Source organism: Vitis riparia, chromosome 7 (assembly GCF_004353265.1).
Source record: "Vitis riparia cultivar Riparia Gloire de Montpellier isolate 1030 chromosome 7, EGFV_Vit.rip_1.0, whole genome shotgun sequence".
Lineage (NCBI taxonomy): Eukaryota > Viridiplantae > Streptophyta > Magnoliopsida > Vitales > Vitaceae > Vitis > Vitis riparia.
This window is the reverse complement of record NC_048437.1, coordinates 23,523,917-23,545,343: the sequence shown is the minus strand read 5'-3', so window position 1 is coordinate 23,545,343 and position 21,427 is coordinate 23,523,917. Positions and strand designations below refer to the sequence as shown.

The 21,427-nt window shown below is 32.8% G+C and overlaps 4 protein-coding genes across 6 annotated transcripts; 3 read left to right on the top strand and 1 right to left on the bottom strand.

Moving 5' to 3' along the window:
• Positions 1 to 901: 901 nt before the first annotated feature.
• On the top strand, positions 902 to 7,580 carry LOC117918921 (protein NPGR2-like). Of its 3 annotated transcripts, none has more exons than XM_034835897.1 (6): positions 902 to 981; positions 2,106 to 2,386; positions 3,360 to 3,612; positions 4,653 to 5,869; positions 6,705 to 6,858; positions 7,107 to 7,580. In XM_034835897.1, exons 2-6 carry the CDS (start codon positions 2,129 to 2,131, stop codon positions 7,421 to 7,423), a joined length of 2,199 nt encoding a protein of 732 aa, XP_034691788.1. In that variant the 5' UTR covers positions 902 to 981; positions 2,106 to 2,128; the 3' UTR covers positions 7,424 to 7,580. The 3 variants fall into 3 exon arrangements, with proteins under 3 accessions (XP_034691788.1, XP_034691785.1, XP_034691787.1); XM_034835894.1 differs by lacking the exon at positions 902 to 981 and adding an exon at positions 1,076 to 1,409; XM_034835896.1 differs by lacking the exon at positions 902 to 981 and adding an exon at positions 1,076 to 1,409 and having other exon boundaries at positions 2,056 to 2,386.
• Positions 7,581 to 11,602: 4,022 nt separating this feature from the next.
• LOC117918895 (transcription termination factor MTERF15, mitochondrial-like) lies at positions 11,603 to 13,335 on the top strand. Its single transcript, XM_034835866.1, has 2 exons — positions 11,603 to 12,980; positions 13,160 to 13,335. The coding sequence occupies exon 1, from the start codon at positions 11,660 to 11,662 to the stop codon at positions 12,896 to 12,898; it is 1,239 nt and encodes a 412-aa protein (XP_034691757.1). The 5' UTR covers positions 11,603 to 11,659; the 3' UTR covers positions 12,899 to 12,980; positions 13,160 to 13,335.
• Positions 13,336 to 15,448: 2,113 nt separating this feature from the next.
• Positions 15,449 to 16,687, bottom strand: LOC117918177 (transcription termination factor MTERF15, mitochondrial-like). The gene has a single exon (XM_034834689.1). The coding sequence runs from the start codon at positions 16,685 to 16,687 to the stop codon at positions 15,449 to 15,451; it is 1,239 nt and encodes a 412-aa protein (XP_034690580.1).
• Positions 16,688 to 18,961: 2,274 nt separating this feature from the next.
• On the top strand, positions 18,962 to 20,552 carry LOC117917779 (transcription termination factor MTERF15, mitochondrial-like). Its single transcript, XM_034834169.1, has one exon. The coding sequence runs from the start codon at positions 19,051 to 19,053 to the stop codon at positions 20,281 to 20,283; it is 1,233 nt and encodes a 410-aa protein (XP_034690060.1). The 5' UTR covers positions 18,962 to 19,050; the 3' UTR covers positions 20,284 to 20,552.
• The last annotated feature ends 875 nt before the right edge of the window (positions 20,553 to 21,427 follow it).

Genomic DNA, 21,427 nt, shown 5'->3' with positions numbered 1-21,427 from the left:
GGTCCATCTACCCCCAAAAGATAATTCTCCCAAAATATTTTAAATAAAAACACTTCCAAAATCATCTAAATTGTTTGGCATATTATCCCTTTTATATGGCATATTGCAAGACCCATTCTTTAAAATAGTTGGATTTTTTGTTTTGTTTTATATGTATTATATAAAATAAAAAAGGATTATGGGGTTTGTTTGAAAATTATTTTTTAAAATAATTTTTTATTTTCTAGAAAAAAAATTGGAAAACACATTTAGTAATAAAAAAATGTTTTTTATTTTCTATTATTAAGAACAAAAATATGATGTTTTCAAAAAATATTTTTTAATTGTTTTTTGAGAGTTGTTTTAAAAAATAATTATATAAACATGTATAATGATTAAAAATAAATGATTAGATATAAAATTATTTTTAAAATATATTTTTAAATATTAAAAATATTTCAGGTTTTCAGATTTTTATTTTATAAAATATTAAAAAACAGCTTTTAAAAATTATTTCGTAGAATTGTTTAAAATAATAGTTAACAAGAATATCATAGATTTTTTTTTTTTAAAGAAAAAAAAATCATCTTTTATAACTTATAATTTATAGGATGCTAGGAGCATTACTCAAAGGTCCAACTTTAAAGGTGCTTGTGCTTTGAATATAATTTGCTTTACTTCTTTATGTTTTTTAGGAAATAAAAAGACTAAAAAATATAATAAATTTTTTAAAAATAAAATTAATTTTATTAGATTTTTTCTTAAAATAAAATATTTTAAAGATACAATTCCCACAAATAAAATTTTAAATCTCATAAAAATTTTAAAAATAATTTGTCCAAGCCACCCTAAATAACTGAAAATTAAAAATTGGGGAGCATCTCTTATATGATCATCTGCATTGACTACCAGATTTGGTTGACAAGGCTTCAAAGGTTGAAGCGCACCACAAACTGCACAAAATCAATCTCCACGTGGCAGAAATTTAGCCTCATCATGCTGGTAAATTCCTAGTAGAATCCAAACAGAACTGAATTTTCTTTCTAAAATTCCACCATGTTCCATTCTTTGTTTTTATTCTAAAGTTTCAATTGGAAGTATGCCCTGTGTTTTTCATTTTTATTCACCATTTTCAGAGCAAACACCACAGAGCGGAGGATGTAAAATTCACAGATGTGTTACATTTTCCTTTTTACATTCAATGCACAATAAAGTTTTCCACCATTAATCAAAGAGAAAAGAGAAAGAGAAAGAGAAAGAGAAAATAGAATAGAAAAGGAAAAGAAAAAGAAAAGAGGGGGAGAGGTTCTTGAAGCTTTGGATGATCAAAGGATTCAAAGGGAAGATTTGATTCGAGGGTTTGAACATATGGGCTCTGTTGAGGATGCCTTGTGGGCTCTTCTTTCCTGCTTTTCTTTTTGGAAAAGAAGGTACTGTCCTGTTGATTGGCAATTTATGTTTGGTCGCTGTGATGGGTCTGTCTCAAATTTCTATCACTTTCTAGGGTTTTGAAGATTGTGAATCTTGGGTGAATTTGAGTTCACAGGTTGCTGAATTTTTGTTATTGTTCCCAATTGTTTGGTGGGTTGTGTTGGGATTATGGGATAGTCTATCTGATGGTTTATATGTGTTAATATCAGTTTCAGGGTTGAAATTGGGTGATAATGGTGGATTTCTGAAGTGGGGTTCCAGAAATAATAATGGTTTTTTTGGTTTTGGTTGGTTAGTTTTGAATTTTGAATTCTGAATTTAGGGTTTTTGTTTTAAACACTGGTAGAACCAGTTTTGTTTTCATTTTCCATTTCTTTATGCTTCTCCTTCTTCATGTGAATTTAAATTCGTATCTGTTTTCCTCAGTTGGAGTTCAACTCCTATTGGTTTAAACTACCATTTGGGTCTGATCAGTTGGTAATTTCAGCTCATAAAACTCTACACAAACTATTGAATTTTTTCTGTTTTAGAATTGTTTTGATTGGTAATAAGTTGATTTATTATTATTTTTTTCAGAATTGTTTTGATTGCTAAATATTGTGCAGTCATGATTTAAGAACACACCACATGTGAACTTGTATACAGGGCTACTTTTATAACTTACACAGAGGCTTTGTTATTGGTGGTGGTTGAAGGATTTCAAGGGTGGTGAAACAGTATGAGGAGTAAGAAGAACCGGTTCAAGGAGCGGAGGGGTGGTATAAGACGGAGGGTGGAGAAGATAATGAAGTGCCTCTGCTCTGGAGAGGAATTAAGAGCAGATAAAATGATTCCTTTGTCTGAAATCCTTGCAACCAACGATTATTCAGCAAGTTGCAGTTCTTCTCGAGCTGCTGAGCTTGAGCAGAAGCAAGATATTGGTAATATTGAAGAAGCTGAATCATCTCTCCGTGAGAGTGGTTGTTTAAACTATGAGGTTGGTTTCTCCAACTAGGACATTAAAGCTTTGATTATGTCCTATCGGTCTTTCTTTCTTTCTTTCCCTTTTTTTTTCCAGCTATGTGGACAGTAGTTTTATTCTAGCTAGGCTCCTTTTGGATCGTGGAAACACTAGAGGAAGGGAAGAAGATACGAAAGGATCTTAAATTCTCTTGTTTGGTTTGTCATGAAAGATAATTAGGAAAATGAAATAGAACCTAGACCTTTTTTAGTTCTCTATTTTTTTTTTTAATGCAAAAGAGGAATAAAAATGGAGAAGGATGGTAGAAAAAAGTTTATTGAGTTTAGCTTATTTTTTTATTTTTTCACATACTTTCCCTGATCCCATACTAGTAGTGCATTTACTTCCTTATCTTTATTATTAGAATTCAGATGCACTCAAATGGGAACTTAATTACTGAAAAAAAAAAGGGGAATCTATTCTTAGGTTTTTTCTGGCATTTTTATGGGAGCTTTTCTTATGATTAAGAATCTTAATAACTGAGATATAAGCCTAGATGAAACCTTGAAATTCAGTATAGAAGTGACTCAACCAGCTACTTTTTTGGCTATTTATGTGGTAATATCTTCTGTTAGAACATATGCTATCATACCCTCTTTATTCTCTTTTTATCCTTGTAGTGTGTGTTCGACCTGGACAAAATTGTTTTTTACTCATGCAGTCATTAGTATTCTTTGCAGAGTAGCACCATTTTCACCAACCTTTTTAAATGTTAAGTTTTGCATTACCTTTAACTTCTAAAATATTCGTTCTTTTTTTATTCTGTCATTTCTTGTTTTCCCATTTATCTGTCTTAACATCCTTGTTTCAACCATGCTCATGTCATTGATATGCTTCTGAACTGAAAGCCTAATAAATGGAAAATGACAATAATGAATATAATTTTTTTTACTGTGGATTTTCATGGGGTTTTCTGAATATCTGAGATTAATATGTCTGCAATTTTCAGGAAGCAAGAGCATTGTTAGGGAGATACGAATATCAAAAAGGGAACATAGAAGCTGCTCTGCATGTATTTGAAGGAATAGATATTGCTGCAGTGACTCCCAAGATGAAACTCACCCTCGCTAAGAGAGGAGAACGTCGTAGGAGACGCTCTCGAAGTGATGCTGCCCCACCTATGTCCATACATGCTGTTAGTTTACTCTTGGAAGCAATCTTTCTTAAAGCAAAGTCATTGCAGGGTCTTGGAAGGTTTAAAGGTAATGTCACTGGTGCTGATTCACCAATTGGCTCCCTTCTTTGATTTAACTTATATTTGCTTTACTTTATGTTTTCTATACACCAGTAGTGTAAAAAATGTTTCGTTCTTGGTTTAATTGCATATTTACTGTAATGAAGTTCCTTTAATGCTCCTCCATTATTATTTTTTGAGACATGATAATCCTGTTTGAATTAAAATAAAACTGCTCATGCTAAGCAGCTGGAACGTCTTCCCCTTCTCTCTCTCTCTCTCTCTCTCTCTCTCTCTCTTATTAATCATTTTAAAAAATTGTTGCATTTGTTGTGACAGGTATTGATAATATGCAAGATGTGGTTATTATAAAATATGAAACACAAAGTTGCTGGTTTATTTGAAAGAGCAACTGCTTGAGCATCTTGCTATTAGAAAGATTATAAAATTAATAAACTCTTTGTTAAGTGTCCACTTGGATATGCTTCCTGTTTTTTGTTTTTGAATACAAAAAGTAACAAGAACTTTATTTGAGAAGTGGAAAGTCTCACATAAAAATAATGGACTAAGCCTATGTCTTTAAAAATCATTTTTAAAATTCTAAAAATTTTAGATAGTAAAATTCTTTTAATGCCTCAATTTTTTTGGAACAGTTTTTAAAACCATTATCTTTTTAATGTAAGTCTCTTAAGAGTTTTTCTATTTTATATAGAAGTTACTACTATTTTATGTCTTTAAAAGTAGAAAACAGGAAGTGTATCCAATTGGACACTAAATACGATGCCATTTTCTGAACTCTTGTTAGTGAAGCATGTCTAGGCATGTATCGTGTTTATAAATCTAGTACACACGCACACATACATGTGCATGCTTATCAAACAGTTTATGGAAGTCTTGGTCGGTTGTTTCTTTATTTCAATTTGTCTTTTACTCAATGTTTTCAGCAAAAAATCAGATTCTTTCTCTCTCTCGTGTATATGTTTTCATGATGTGGAAAAAAGATTTCAAGTGATGCACAGCAGTTAAAATGACCCTGATGTGGGCTAATATATCTTCCAAATCTTGCAGAAGCTGCTCAATCATGCAACGTTATTCTGGACATTGTTGAATCTTCATTACCAGAAGGCTTGCATGTAAACTTTGGTTCTGACTGTAAATTGCAGGAGACTTTAAATAAGGCCATTGAGTTGCTTCCAGAATTATGGAAACTTGCCGATTCTCCTCATGAAGCAATTTTGTCATACCGACGAGCCCTTCTACATGCTTGGAACATTGATGTGGAAACTAATGCAAAAATCCAAAAAGAGTTTGCTATTTTTCTATTATACAGTGGAGGTGAAGCAAGCCCCCCCGAGCTCCGTTCCCAAATGGATGGTTCATTTGTACCTAGAAACAACATAGAAGAGGCTATTCTTCTATTAATAATTCTATTAAGAAAAATTTCTCTTGAAAAAATTGAGTGGGACCCATCAATCTTGGATCACCTCTCCTATGCTCTGTCTCTGTCAGGGGGACTAAGGTCTTTAGCCAATCAAGTAGAAGAATTGCTTCCTGGGACCATGAATCGAAAAGAAAGGTATCACACTCTAGCACTCTGTTATTATGGAGATGGTGATAGCTTGACTGCTTTGAATATGTTGAAGAAACTATTGAGTAATGCGGAGAATCCAAACTATCTTCCAGCTTTATTAATGGCTTCAAAGATTTGTGGGGAAAACCCAAATTTTGCAGAAGAAGGGATCAGCTTTGCCCGCAGAGCCCTGCAAAGCTTGCAGGGAGGGTGTGAAGAGATGGGAAGTGTTGCCAACTGTTTATTGGGTATTTCACTTTCTGCACATTCCAAATCAGTTGTGGCTGACTCTGAGAGGGTTTCAAGACAAGCTGAGGCACTTCATGCCCTGGAAACAGCTGGGCGAATGATTAAAGTAAGAGATCCCAAAGTTGTTTACCATCTCAGCCTAGAAAATGCTGAGCAGAGGAAGTTGGATGCTGCACTTTATTATGCAAAGTACTTCATAAAACTTGAAGGCGGGTCTTCAGTTAAAGGATGGTTATTGTTGACTCGGATATTATCAGCTCAAAAACGGTTCAAGGATGCTGAAGCTGTCATTAATGCTGCCATTGATCAGACTGGAAAATGGGATCAGGGAGAATTGTTGAGAACTAAAGCTAAACTCCAAATTGCACGTGGACGGTTAAAGCAAGCAGTTGAGACATATACTCATCTTCTTGCTGTTCTTCAGGTTCAGAGAAAAAGCTTTGGGTCTGGGAATAAGTTTCTCAAGGTCTGTTGATCGATAAGTTTTCCTTCTATAAGCTGAATATACTATTTATATCCGATCAAACCCATCAATCACAATGATTTACAAATGGTTCTCCCATCATTTTTAACCCACTGATCTCTGCCTTTTCCTTTGTCCTTCCAGCTCAATGCACTCTTGCTTGAGAAACCAAATCGAGTAGAATTTTGAAAATTTTTCCATGTGTTTTCTTGAAGTAGATCCTGGACATGGTTCTGGAAATGCATCCTGTTTGCATGTTCGTGTTGCCATTAATGTCAATCCAGTGCATTACTTTAACTCTGTTTTGGCCTGTAGGTAGAATTTTCTGAAATTACATTGGCCCCACTTTGACTCCACTTAAGCATTTGTCCCTTTCATGTTTCTCTCACCCCTAGGATTTTTTCTGTGATAATCCCTTTAGTCTGAGACAAACCCAAGGGCCTACATCTTATTGATGATCTGGGAACAATTTCCAAGAAAGAAGCTCTTTTTGTTTTTTTCTTTTCTTTTTCCCTTTTTGGATTGTGAGTGTGTATAGTGATGGGGAGAGGGTTTCGGATGTAGGTAGATGTGGAAGTCATTTTCTTCACCATATGACAACTAAAACAATTTGTTTACTGTTAAGTGGGAATGGAAGCCACTTTCCAGAATTCTAATGGAGGCAAATTATCTGTCTTCCTTTTCTCCAATCAAGAGTATGTGGGCAATTCCAGAACTATGCTCTGAATTCACTTGTCCCTTACCAAACACGGCATTCATTTTTGTATTTTACTGGGAAATCTTGTTCTGAGACAAATAGTTGTTGCAACTACTTATCTTTTTACATCATCTGTCACAGGGTAGTGGATATCCTGATAGAAGTTTGGAATTGGATGCATGGCATGATCTGGCTTATTTATACATAAGCTTGTCACGGTGGCATGAGGCTGAGATCTGTCTTTCCAAATCCCGGGCCATCAGTCCTTATTCTGCTGCTAGATGTCATGCAATGGGTATGCCGATATTTTGATCACTTCATAGTATATTCTTCTCTCCCATCACTCATCATTGTTAAAAACTGTACAAGTACTAACCATTCACTATCAGTTATTGTTTTAAGTTGATGAAGGTTTAGTTAAATTTTCTCCATGGCTTGAATCTTTTCTTCTTTCGAATTTTTGTATTCCTTTTTTACTTTTTGGCTAGTACTGCTGCATTGAGAGTCCAAATGAAGGAATTCATAATATGGTAATTTTGACAGGTTTACTTTATGAAAAGCAAGGCCTCCACAAAGAAGCTCTAAAAGCCTTTGCAAATGGTTTAGATATTGAACCCACCCACATACCCTGCCTGATCTCCATTGCCGTGGTTCTCAGGCACCTCGGCACCCAATCAGATGCAGTTGTTAGAAGCTTTCTGACACAAGCACTGCAGCTTGACAGAATGAACCCTTCTGCATGGTATAATCTTGGCCTGGTTTACAAAGCCCAGGGTACTGCATCATTACAAGAAGCTGCTGAATGTTTCGAGGCTGCAGCCCTTCTTGAAGAGTCGACACCAGTTGAGCCCTTCAGATGAGTAGCTCTACACGCACCCTTTGGCTGTAGAGCTGTAAGCCATCAAATTTATGCTTGAATACATCTCCCTCTTTCCCACATTTGTATTTTTACACTCTTCACATATTGTAATTTGACAAAGAAAAGCAATAAAAGGACAAGTTTTGTTTTCTGATTCAGTTTTGTAGATGGGTACAAGAAACTACAACTTGTAGATCACATAACTTTATATTGTGATTCATCCTTGTGCTTGTAGGATGATCAACGCCTTTCATACGATTGCCTGCCTCATACAAAATCAATTATTCCTTCAAGACTATGGAGGAAGGTGACAGTTCACCATTCTAACACAATTTCAGGGGGATGTAATGGATTTATGGCTTTTCTAGAGATACCGAACCTGAGCCTGTTGCGAATGCTCATGTTTGACTTTTGAGAAGATAATAAAATAATTCAGTATGCAAAATACTTCAACTTCTATCTAAATCCAAATAAATTAAATTAGAAAACAAACTACTCCAAATGAGGGCATTCTAACCAACACATGAAAGGAAGAAAACCAAAACAATGTTGTGCAAATGACAGAAACGGAGGAACTGAAACGGCGTCATTGAGAGAGAGAGAGAATCTGAGTACTTCATAGACGTATGCTGAGTGGAAGAAGCTTCTCTGCTCTTGAAGCATCCCAGCATTCACTGTGACTTCATTCCTTTTTGTCTTTTTACATGATTCGTCCTTGAACCATGTTCATCCCTTTCACCTGTAGAAGGCTCTCATTTTCACCCCGCAGCGTCTGCTTCTTCTCCTTATCATCCAAAGCAAAAGATGATAAACAACACTATTTCCCAGTATCTTACCTCATAAATTCATGTGGGTTGTCCCCAGAATCTGCTATATCTGCTTCCGGGAAGCTACACTTTGAAACCCCTGAAAGGCCCGATTCTGTCCTCACCCTTTTCAGAGACTATGGAATCACCAGTACCCATATTCCCAAACTCCTTAAAGTGTATCCAACTTTGCTTCGGTTGATCCTGAGAAAACCCTTTTGCCCAAACTCAAGTTTTTCCATTCCAATGGGTTTTCAAAGGCCGGCCTTGGGAAGATCTTCTCTTGTTGTCCAATGACCTTGTCTCGAAGATTGGACAAGCAGGCTGTCCCTTGTTATAATTTCTCAAGAGCATTATAAAAGGTCGTGATAAAATATCAGAATCACATTCCTCAGTTGTTAAATCTGTATAAGGGTGAAGTGGGGGTTCTAGAACTTGGCTTTGCATCTGAGGAGACATGTGGAATCAAACAGTTGGAGGATAGCATATCAACCTTCCTTTCTTTTTTGTGTTTGGCTGTTGTGTTATGTCTCCTCAGATTCAATTCCATTTTCATTGTTTTGAGCAAAAACAATACATTTGCTTCTACCAGATTCTGCTGGGGGTCCTTTGATTTACCAGTTTTTGATTGCTTTCTGCCTTTGATCTGTTCAAGAACATAATGTAGGATGTCTTTTCAGTTCATGGCAATATAGATTCCGCTTATGTCTATATTTTGCATGTGGTGTCTGGAACCTGATCACTAGGTCCAGGTCGAGGTGACCAGGAATACCCGTACCTCCATTTTGCATGTTCTTAAAACTTCATATCAATGAATGGCTTGTTTTTTATTTAAAAAAGAAAAAAAGTAAAGGGTTTTATGAGTTGTGTAGCATCCTTCTACCCTAAACTCGAAGTTGCCTACTGGGGAGGAAATGGTGCAGTTTTGTTTCAACATCCTTCAGGCCATGTTTTGTGCCGGAATGTTTGAGAAAAAATGTGAAGAAAAGAAAATAGAAAGGAAAGTAAAAGGAATAAAAGAATAGATTTTAAAGTCAATAAATCATTTTTACATCTTATTTTAAATTTATTTAATTTTTCAATATACAAATAAAATAATTTAAAAATACATAAATTTCTTACGAATTTTGATCATATTTGATTTTCTTTCATTTTTTTTTTTTATGGTAAAACCAAATAAAAGATTATTTTCTTTAACATTTTTTTTTCTTGTCTTAGTACTTTATGCAAACCAAATATAATCTATATGTATTTTTGTGATACATAGTCCTTTTTTTCATTGTATTTGCATCAAGGTTAGCAGCATGATGCTAAAGCATACCATAAGACCCTAGTTATGGACTTAACTTTTATTTTGAGTTTAATTTGATATTAGATGAAAATAATGCATGTTGCAAGAACCAATTTAATCCATAGTAGAGTAAAAGGTTAAATATATATATATATATAATATATAAATCAGAGCTTTAAGGCTCGTGGAACCCGAGGAGACCTAGGCAAGGACAAAATAAATAGGCATGAAAGATGAGTACCAAATGTTATAGATAGAGTTAGAGAACAAACAAACATGAGAAAAGAAGGTTGGAGGCATAGCTCGGAGATCAAAATGAAATTCGAAATGCAAAATCTTATTGTAACACATACCTTGACTTTGAGGTGAACTCTAGAGCACTTTTAAGATAATTTTGGGGTAAGTTATATACTGTTTCTAAGCTCAGAAAGTCAAGAGTCTAATGCTTCAAATAGTTTTCGAATTGTATGTGAAATAAGGAAGTTATGACTTATTAAAGTTAATTAAGCAAATCATGTGTTGAATTGGAATCCAATTCAAATTTTGCCCAAAATTGAATTCATCTATTGTGAAAGGAAGAAACTACCCTCCAATTTGAATTCATCCATTGCCGGTTCAAGCTCGAACCTCTCCCACTTTCAATTTGCCATTTTTGGCACTCCACCAACCTCAAATGGGCTAGATCACTCAAAAATCATAATACATATATATTATTATTTTGAAATATTTTATGTTATTTTTTAAATAAGTGGCCAATTAAATGATACCACATGTGTCATTTAGGGTTAGTTTATATATATAAACTTTAGTTTTCTTTCTTTTCTTTAACAAAATGAAACTCTAGCAATGTTCAATTTTATGAAAAAGGGAATTAAAATCTCGAGTCTTTTGACATATATATTGTTAGCTCACCATTGAGAAACAAGTTTTGAATGAGGTATGAAATTATGATTTAAAATTGAAGTATGATATAAACTTTAGCGTGAAATTATTTCAAAGCTATTAACATTTCTAAATATATGAATATGAGAAGAATTAATAAAATAATTTTAAAATGTTAAATATTAACATTAACATAAAAAATCTAATAATATACTTAAAGGTTTAAATTAAGTTATTAAATCATATTAAGCCAACAAGCTGATCTACGCCTCCTAAGAGTTATACTTAATAACCAACCATATTATATAGATATGACAATTTTTGACATGACTTCCAAATAAATTTGAAAATGACATGAAATTAGAGTGTTTGGATTGAAGTTATTCTTGTTTTTATAACTTAAATAAACGAACTAATTTATAATTCATTTAAATTTAAAGTTTTGAATAAGTTAAAACAAGTCTTAATTATGTTGGGTAGGTCATAGTCTCTAGATTAAATGGATTATTTGTGGCAATATAATCTAATTTGTCCTCTTTATTAAATGAATTTTACGTGTTTTAATTGACATGATTATTAGATAGTCGGCTAAATATCATCATTTTTTTTTTATCTTTCCAAGACTTGAATAAATACAACACAATCAATTTGTTTGGTTATATTTAGTTCTCGAAAAGTTATAAGGAAAGAAAAAAATTATATGAGGGAAAATGATTTTTTCTTATTTGACTTTTAAAAAAAGAAAAAAGAAAAATAGAATAAAAGTAAAAATTAGTTAAAAATAAGTGTAATTTTAAATTATTTAATTTTTATATAAAAATAAATTATTACTTTAAATATTTTTCTTCTATCTTCCATCCTCTCTCTATTTTTTCATACATTTGAAAATCTTAATCATTTTAAAGGCAAATCACATGTTCGTTTTTATATAAAATGTGAGAATTTTTTGGGACTTAGCTTAAAAGATAATAATTTTTTGAACATTTTTTTTATAAAAAAAAATTAAGGTATTGTACATTTTTACTATATTAAAATTTTAAAATAATTTTTAGAGACATAATGATAAAATAAGTTGATTTATCACTAATTTTTTATTTTAAAGATGAAAAAATTAGTCAATTATTTAATTATTATTGCTGATGGACTGTCATCATTTCTGGCTTTTTTATTTTTACTGATTCAGACCGCCGGGGAAGTTCCATGGTAGCAAAGGGAAGGTTTCGAGAAGAAGGGTTTCATTTTGATATTGAGGTGGAAAATGATTATCCGCTGCCGCCTTAGAGGTGTGTCGTTTCTACTGCCCAATCCACCCCAACATTGGAGGATTACTGTGAAAAGCTTTGCAACCCAACTCTCCCTTCTTCAACATGCTTCACTCTCATTCAGATTCTTCTCTTCATCGTCAACATCCCCATCCTCCCCAAATCCCAACCAATACTCTTTTACAGTGTCTTACCTCATCAACTCATGTGGGTTGTCCCCACCATCTGCTCTCTCCGCTTCCCAGAAGCTTCGCTTGGTAACCCCAGAAAGGCCCGACTCTGTCCTCACCCTCCTCAGAAACTATGGGATCACCGACGCTCAACTTCCCAAACTCCTAAGAGTATTTCCATCCTTGCTTTTGGCTGATCCTGAGAAAACCCTCTTGCCCAAACTCGAGTTTTTGCATTCTAAAGCTTTTACAAGGGCCGACCTTGGGAGGATCCTCTCTTCCTGTCCATTGATCTTGTCACGGAGCTTGGACAATCAGATTATCCCTTGCCATAATTTTTTAAAGAGCATTCTTCATCTCGACAAAACGGTTGTTTCTGCATGCAAGCGCTCACCCCGGATTTTGCTTGAGAATGTGAAAAAGAATATCGTTCCAAAAATCACAGCCTTGCAAGAAATCGGAGTGCCTCAATCCTCTGTCGTGTTTTTGATAAAACATTATCCCTGTGTAGTGCAGCTAAAGAACGATAAGTTTCACGAAATTGTGAAGGAGGTTATGGAAAGCGGATTCGACCCTCTGAAAATGGTATTCATTACCGCAATCCAAGTGTTTGCTGGAATGAGTAAATCAACTTGGGAACAGAAAATGGAGGTTTACAGGAGGTGGGGTTTGAGCAATCATGAGATTATGTTGTTGTTTAGAGGTTTTCCCCTATGTATGAGTTTATCTGAGAATAAAATAATGAGCACAGTGGATTTCCTGGTTAATAAGATGGGTTGGAAGCTTAGCGCAATCATCAGAGTTCCAATCACTCTGGGTTACAGTTTGGAGAAGAGGATCATTCCGAGGTGTTCGGTTGGGAAAGTTCTGATATTGAAGCGGTTAGTAAAGAAGGATCTGAGTTTAGGTGCTTTTCTGAAGCTCACTGAGAAGAAATTTTTTGATAGGTTTGTGATCAAATATCAGAACCACATTCCTCAGTTGTTAAATCTATATAAGGGTGAAGTGGGGGTTCTAGAACTAGGCTTTGCATCAGAGGAGATATGTGGAATCAAACAGTTGTAGGATAGCACATCAACCTTCCTTTCTTATTTCTAGAGGGTGAGGAGGTCATATTTCTTTACCTAGATTTGTTTCATCCAAAGAGGTATGCTAGGAGAGTTTTTCTTATTTCTAAGCTTAATGTTAGTTTTTCTTCCTTTTCCTTTATTCAAGATTTGATTTTTAAGGAAGTTTGATTCTCTTACAAGTCTATTCAAATGAAATTGATACGCATCAAAAAGCTTACTATAACACCTACCTTGTGTATGTCTTGATTTCTTGCAGATTGAGTACTAGGGAGGTGTGCTAAAGAGAGCTTCAACATTAGGAGTTTCCTCTTGCCTTCAACAAAAATTGTTTCTCCCATGGTGGAAGTTTCAATCTTGTTACATGGTTAAGACCTTTCTTATCTCGATAAGACTTTTAACTATCAATTATTTATTTTAAGATTTTAGTCTCAAGATTAAAGATATCATTTTTTGAAGAATCTACTTTTCTTTGTTGTTCAATCTCTTGAGTTAGAGCATTGTCTTTAGCAAGAAGAGATTTATGCTCAGTCTTAAGAAATTGAATCTTTTCAAGATGGTTCAATTTTTCTTCATTTAACACATCAAGCTTAGTTTTTTTATGATTCATAAGCAATAGTAACTTTAATGCAATTATTTAATAAAAACTGATACTCTTCGCACCAATTTTCAATTATGGATGGATTATCGTTAAAGTCACTACTACCATCACTACAACTATGAACTAATTGAAACAGTAAAGATAAGGTAGTCTTGTTGATCATACTTGTTGTCTTTTAAGGGTCAATGTTGTTTTTGCTCAAAACAATGAAAATGGAATTGAATATGAGGAAACATTGTTGGAATTGTTGTGACCTTCATGTGGTCATGAAGTTAATCCCCAATATTCTAAAAGTTCACTACTAAAATCATGAAACTAATGTATTTACATTTCTTATATTATACATCTAATGTATGTGGGAAGATTAAATATATAAGATATATAGAAAAATACAAAGTATCATGACCAAAGTCATGAATCTACCAAATTGTACACAAGGTATAATGACCAAAATCACATACCTACATTAAAGTTTTCATATACCATTAATACTACATGGAATTGAAAAATGTGGATTCATATATTTAAAAGGAAGTGTTCATTTGTGACTCTTGATGGAAAGCTACTGGACATGATATAAAAGGGTTCTTAGTCCGATTAGAGCATGAAAATGCACTTCAAAAGAGTATTTCATTATTTGCGTTTGTTGATAATTTGAGATTAAATTGATTAATTATTGAATTATTTAACAAATGTGGTCATTTTGGACAATTTTGTGTTTTTGTGTTATTTTTAAATAAAATCACCAAAATGCCCTTGACCTTTGTCTAGGCCCACGTTTGCACCCAAAAAGTGCCAAAAAGCTCAGTTCAACCTAGCAACCCAGCCAATTGGCTAGCTTGTTTTGACAGCTTAACTTATCTTTTTCTAAGCTAGATTTCTTCAGCTTCCTAAAACCAATTAATTGATGACCAAATAATGTATTCAGTCAACAGATTGTCCCAGTTCATTCAAGCACCAATTTAGCAGTCAGAATATTCCAGAATGTTCTTAAACAAATAAGAAAAAGATGGAGTAATTTTTAGGAGAGTTTTGACCTTCCAGGAAATTTTAGGCATTGAAATTCAGACACAATAGAAACTCTACTTAGATTCTATCCTTTCCTGTCATTTGCTGAATAGGCTTCAGTATTTTTGGCATAACTTTGGCTACAGATATCCACATAAGGTAATTCTTGAAGTTATGAAAAATATTGTCATATGATATATTGTGTCTTGGATAACCTATAAACGCTTCAGTATTTGTGTTATAAATTGATCCTTCACTATAATATTGTCATATGATATATTGTTGCTCTTGGATAACCCATAAGACTAGATCTCTATTTTTCCTTATTTAAAAGATTGTTCTCAAAACAAATGCATTGGTTTTTATCATTGATCTTCAAAGTTATATGTCCCAATTGTTTGTTTGGGATGTGAAACATGCGATTGAGTAGTAAGTAGGAATCAAAGTTGGTAACAATAAAACAAAGCAATTAAGTGAGTCTCTATGCCTTGGTTTCTATCATATTGATTTTCATCCTTCTTTGTTTTAGTTTTAGTTTTCCAAGTTCTTTTAATCTATTCCTTTTTATTGTGGTAACCTCTTTTGTTGTTTGTTTTTCTATGGGATTGACACCTCAAATTATACTGCAATAATTGCAGTATATTTTGAGTGTAAACATGGTCCCTCTCTCCACTCATCGTAAGTTTGTGAGGTTTTCATCATTTGTACAAACATTAAGTGAAAGAGAGTAAGGAGAGGGAAGATATAAAGTGTTAATATCAATACAAAGTGACAAGGTGCTGCTAAAGTGACTCAACATTGTGAACAATTCACGGAAGACGAGTTTTGTAAATCTATTTTTGGTTCATTAAACTAAAATCCATGAGATCTTATTTCTTGATTTTCTAACAAACATAACAGCAGCCAAACACAAAGGGAAAGGAAAATTGACATGTTATCCTACAACTGTTCGACTCCACATATCTCCGCAGATGCAAAGCCTAGTTCTAGAATGCCCACTTCACCCTTATATAGATTTAACAACTGAGGAATGTGATTCTCATATTTGATCACAAACCTATCCAAAAACTTCTTCTCAGTGAACCTCAGAAAAGTACCTAAGCCCATGTCCTTCTTTACCAACCCCTTCAGTATCAGAACTTTCGCAACCGAACACCTCGGAATGATCCTCTTCTCCAAACTGTAACTCAGAGTGCTTGGAACTCTGGTGATTGCGGTAAGCTTCCAACCCATCTTATTAACCAGGAAATCCATTGTGCTCATTATTTTCTTCTCAGATAAACTCATACATATGGGAAAAGCTCTAAACAATAACATTATCTCATGATTGCTCAAACCCCACCTCCTGTAAACCTCCATTTTATGTTCCCAAGTTGGTTTACTCATTCCAGCAAGCACGTGGATTGCCTTAATGAATACCATTTTCAGAGGATCGAATCCCATTTCCATAACCTCCTTTACAATTTCGTGAAACTTGTCGTGCTTTACCTGCACTACATTGGAATAATGAGTAATCAAAAACACGACAGAGGATTCAGGCACTCCAATTTCTTGCAAGGCTGTGATTTTTGGAACGACGTACTTGTTCACATCCTCAAGAAAAATCCTGGGTGAGCGCTTGAATGCAGAAACAACCCTTTTATCGAGATGAAGAATGCTTTTTAAAAAATCATAACAAGGGATGATCTGGTGGTCCAAGCTCCGCGACAAGATCATTGGACAGGAAGAGAGGATGCTCCCAAGGTCGGCCCTTGTAAAAGCTTTAGAATAGAAAAACTCGAGTTTGGGCAAAAGGGTTTTCTCAGGATCAGCCAAAAGCAAAGTTGGATATACTCGTAGGAGTTTGGGAAGTTGGGTGTCGGTGATTCCATAGTTTCTGAGGAGTGCGAGGACAGAGTCGGGCCTTTCTGGGGTTACCAAGTGAAGCTTTTGGGAAGCGGACTGAGCAGATTGTGGGGTCAACCCACATGAGTTGATGAGGTAAGACACTGTAAAAGAGTATTGGTTGGGATTTGAGGAGGATGGGGATGTTGACGATGAAGAGAAGAATCTGAATGACAGTGGAGCATCTTGAAGAAGGGAGAGTTGGGTTGTAAAGCTTTTCACAGGAATCCTCCAATTTGGGGTTGGATTGGGCAGCAGAAACGATACCCGTCTAACGCTGAAGCGGATTCTCATGATCCACCCTTGAAAGCCTTCTTCTCAAAACTTCCCCTTTGCTACCATGAAACTTCTCGGCGGTCTGAATCCAGATTTCAAAAATAAAAAATTAAGCCAGAAATGATCAACTAATTTTGGGCTCATTAAGATATGCTTTCTGTTTTCCGTTTAATGAATTAATTATTCTAGCCTTTCGCCCAAAAAGATGGAACGAAAGGAACCTATGATTAGTTTTGGGAAATTTTGATGAAAATTATGAAAAAAATAAAGAGAAAATTAGAAGAAAATAAAAAATATATATTTAAAGCTAATAAATTATTCCCATTCGTATGATTTATTTAGTTTGTATAAAAATTAAATAATTGAAATAACTTAATTTATTAACTTAATATGACTTAATTTAAATTATTTAGTAGATTAAGTATATTTGATAAAATAAAAATTAAATAATTGAAATAACTTAATATGATAAACAACTCATTTTTTATAGGAAATATTCTCATAGTTATCTTATACTTATACTATAAATAAATTTATTACTCAAGTTTAGTAGAAATATAAATATTAGTAGGGGTAAATAGGTCAATTTAATGATTTAAAATAAAATTTAAGTTAATTTTACCAAATAATCTTAATATTTAAAATAAATAATAAGAGGTATAAAAAAAGCAAAAAAATTGATTTTATGTAAAATAGAAACAATAAAGTTTTTGTAAACCAATTTTTATATTAATTAGGCTATTATTTGAGTTTCGAATTATTTTTAAAAATTATTAGGCTCATTAATGATTCAACACATTAAATCTTACTTGATTTAGAGTTTATTTGCTTAGTAAAAAAAATTATAAAACTATAATATATGTAAAAAATAAATCAATCAAAATAGTTTAAAATAAATTTTGGTCTATAACTTTCTAAAATTATTGAGGTTTTTTTTTTTTTTTTACTTTCAAGTACTAATAAATTGATTTTTTATTTTAAAATTATTTTTAAAAATGAATAAATTTTATATATAAGTGTAGTTTGATATTTATTTGGTTAATGAAAAATTTTAGAGAAATTAAAAAATTATGAAAGGTAATGTATAATTTTAAGGAAAATTAGAGAAAAAAAGTGGGTTTTAACTCACTAATTTTAAAAAATATAAAGAAAAAAACCTTAATTTTTCATAAATTAGTTTTATCTTCATTTATTTAAAAATATTTACACTTTTTCATGATTCAAATAATTATTTCCTGAAATACTCTTTTACTTGATAATATTATATAAAATTATCTAAAATTAATTTATCATTTTAATTCGATAACAGTGTTTTATAAATAAATATATTATAAGTTTTTTATTATATAATATGAGATATAAATTATTGTAGAAAAATTCTACAAGATTCACATGATAAATAAAATATTTCTAATGTCATAGTGTATAATGATTTTATATCTTATATTATATAAATCCCTTTATTTTTTGTATTATTATTTTTAATAAAATTGAATAACAATTTGTTAGTTGACAACAATAGAAACTTTTAAAATTAAAAATAGAATTAACACTAAAAAGCATAAAAAATTAAATACAATTAAAAACCAAAAAAACCTTAAAAATTTTAAAAACAAAATATTTATTCTTATTGTATTCCTAGTTCTTTCTTGATATCCATATTTTCTATTAAAGCTTCAAAAATTTTTAGTTTTAATTTTAAAATTTTCTTATTTTATTAATTTCAAATAAGTTCTCCTGGTAAAAAAAAATAGTTAACAGTTGTTATTAACATTATAAGTAAAAGAGTCTTTCAAAGTGCATGTATTTTAAAATATTTTTAAATGTATGAAGATAAAACTAATTTATAAAACTTCAGGTTTTTTTTTCTATATTTTTTTAAATTAGTGAGTGAAAACTTATTTTCCCAAAATTATATTAAAAGATTTTCTCTATCGTACTATATTATAGAGGGGAAAAAAGGAATAACATCATATTTAATTTTATTTATTTGTTATAAATTTTTTAATTTTTTATTATTATAATTGGTTTTGGAAAAAAAAAAAATTTAAAATTAATAAATTATTTTTTAATGACACATGTGTAAATAAGTTCTTAATTTTTTTTATTACTTTAAATTATTAAAATAATTTTTAGAGACAAAAGAAGATAATTTTTATATAAGAGTGATTCTAATTTTTCTGTTTGCAAAAGAAAACAGAAAGCGTATGTTAATGCACCCAAAATTGGTCGATTATTAATTGTTATCACTAATAACCACTGACAGTCTGACATCATTTCTGGCTTCTTTTTGGTTTTGAATTTCGATTCAGATCGCCAGAGAAGTTTCATGGTAGCAAAGGGAGGGTTTTCAGGAGAAGGGTTTCATAGAGTGGTGGAAAATGAGAATCCGCTTCAGCTTTAGAGGACTATCGTCTCTGCCCTATCCACCCCCAAATTGGAGGATTACTGGGAAAATCTTCACAACCCAACTCTCACTTCTTCAAGATGGTTCACTCACATTCAGATTCTTCTCATCATCGCCAACATCCCGATCCGCAAATCCCAAACAATGCTCTTTTACAGTGTCTTACCTCATCAACTCATGTGGGTTGTCCCCAGATTCTGCTCTCTCCGCTTCCCAAAAACTTCACTTGGTAACCCCAGAAAGGCCCGACTCTATCCTCGCCCTCCTCCGAAACTATGGAATCACCGACACCCAACTTCCCAAACTCATAAGAGTATTCCCAACTTTGCTTTTGACTGATCCTGAGAAAACCCTTTTGCCCAAACTCGAGTTTTTCAATTCTAAACCCTTTTCAAGGGCTGACCTTGGGAGGATCCTGTCTTCATGTCCAATGATCTTGTCACGGAGCTTGGACAATCAGATTATCCCTTGTTATAATTTTTTCAAGAGCATTCTTCACCTTGATAATAGAGTTGTTTCTGCAATCAAGCGCTCACCCAGGATTTTTCTTGAGGATGTGAACAAGAACATCGTTCCAAATATCACAGCCTTGCAAGAAATTGGAGTGCCTGAATCCTCTATCGTGTTTTTGATAACTTATTATCCCATTGTAGTGCAGCTAAAGCACGACAGGTTTGGTGAAACTGTGAAGGAGGTTATGGAAATGGGATTCGACCCTCTGACAGTGGTATTCATTAAGGCAATCCAAGTGTTTGCTGGAATGAGTAAATCAACTTGGGAACAGAAAATGGAGGTCTACAGGAGGTGGGGTTGGAGCAATGATGAGATTGTGTTGTTGTTTAGAGCTTTTCCCGCATGTATGAGTTTATCTGAGAAGAAAATAATGAGCACAATGGATTTCCTGGTTAATAAGATGGGTTGGAAGCTTAACGAAATCACCAGATTTCCAATCTCTCTGGGTTTCAATTTGGAGAAGAGGATCATTCCGAGGTGTTGGGTTGGGAAAGTTCTGATGTTGAAGGGGTTGGTGAAGAAGGATCTGAGTTTAGGTGCCTTTTTGAGGTACACGGAGAGTAAGTTTTTGGACAGGTTTGTGATAAAATATCAGAATCACATTCCTCAGTTGTTAAATCTATATAAGGGTGAAGTGGGGGTTCTAGAACTAGGCTTTGCATCTGAGGAGATAGGTGGAATCAAACAGTTGTAGGATAGCATATCAGCCTTCCTTTCTTTTTTGTGTATGGCTGTTGTGTTGTTATGTTTCCTCAGATTCAATTCCATTTTCATTGTTGTGAGCAAAAAGTGTATTTGCTTCTTCCAGCTTCAGCTGGGGGTTCTTTGATTTACCAGTTTTTGATTGCTTTCTCCCTTTGATCTGTTTAAGAGCATAATGTAGGATGTCTGTTGAGTTCATGGAAATATAGATTCAAGGGTGAAATGAAAGTGCAGAGTGGAAAAAACCCCATGTTTTCTATTCATGGCCTTTTCAAGTCCAAAGCTTAATAATTTGGTTTGCGGAATTCAACTGTATGATTGTTAATGATCCTTCTTTTTGGCTGTTTTACCCGTTATTTATTTATTTATTATTATTAATGCAATTTTATTATTCTTTTTGGGCAGAATTCATCATATTCTTTTTGTTAGGGCATGTCAAGACAATTCCATCTATCCATTTGCATGGCGGTGTGGATTAAACACTGAGGCAAATTTTATTAATCCAAATATAATCTTAATTTAAATTTAATTTTGGTCATATTTTTAGACTTGAAAATCTTATATGATGTTATAAGAAATGTATTTCAATTGTGTTGATAAATCATTTTTATGATTTAATATGATTTAATTTCAAGTATTAGTGTATTTTTTTATCAAATAATTTAATATTTCAATTTTAAATTAGAAATGATTTAAATTTAATAAGGCAAAATAAAGCACCTTTTTTTAAATTCCAAAAATTCTTTTCTTATTCTTTATTTCATTCTCATAATCTCATTATTTAATATCAATGTGGGTAAATATATTAATTTAAAAACTTCAAAAAAAAAAAAAATCAATTTTGTTAAATAATTTCAACACTTAACATAAGAACTAAATGATAGGTTTTACCGATTCGATCAATCTTAAAGTGTATCGTTAAATGAAAAAATAAATATATGGAATCATGATAGAAGCAAATAAGACTAATACAAAGAAGTGGGACTAAGTAACAAGTGATATATAAAATAATACGACCAAACTATGCATGTAACATATTGTGATTAGTCTTGTTTCTCGATTGATTCCAATTTGATACCGTAACATGACTATAAATTTTAAGTAAACAATCCAAGTATAAATAAATATTAAATATT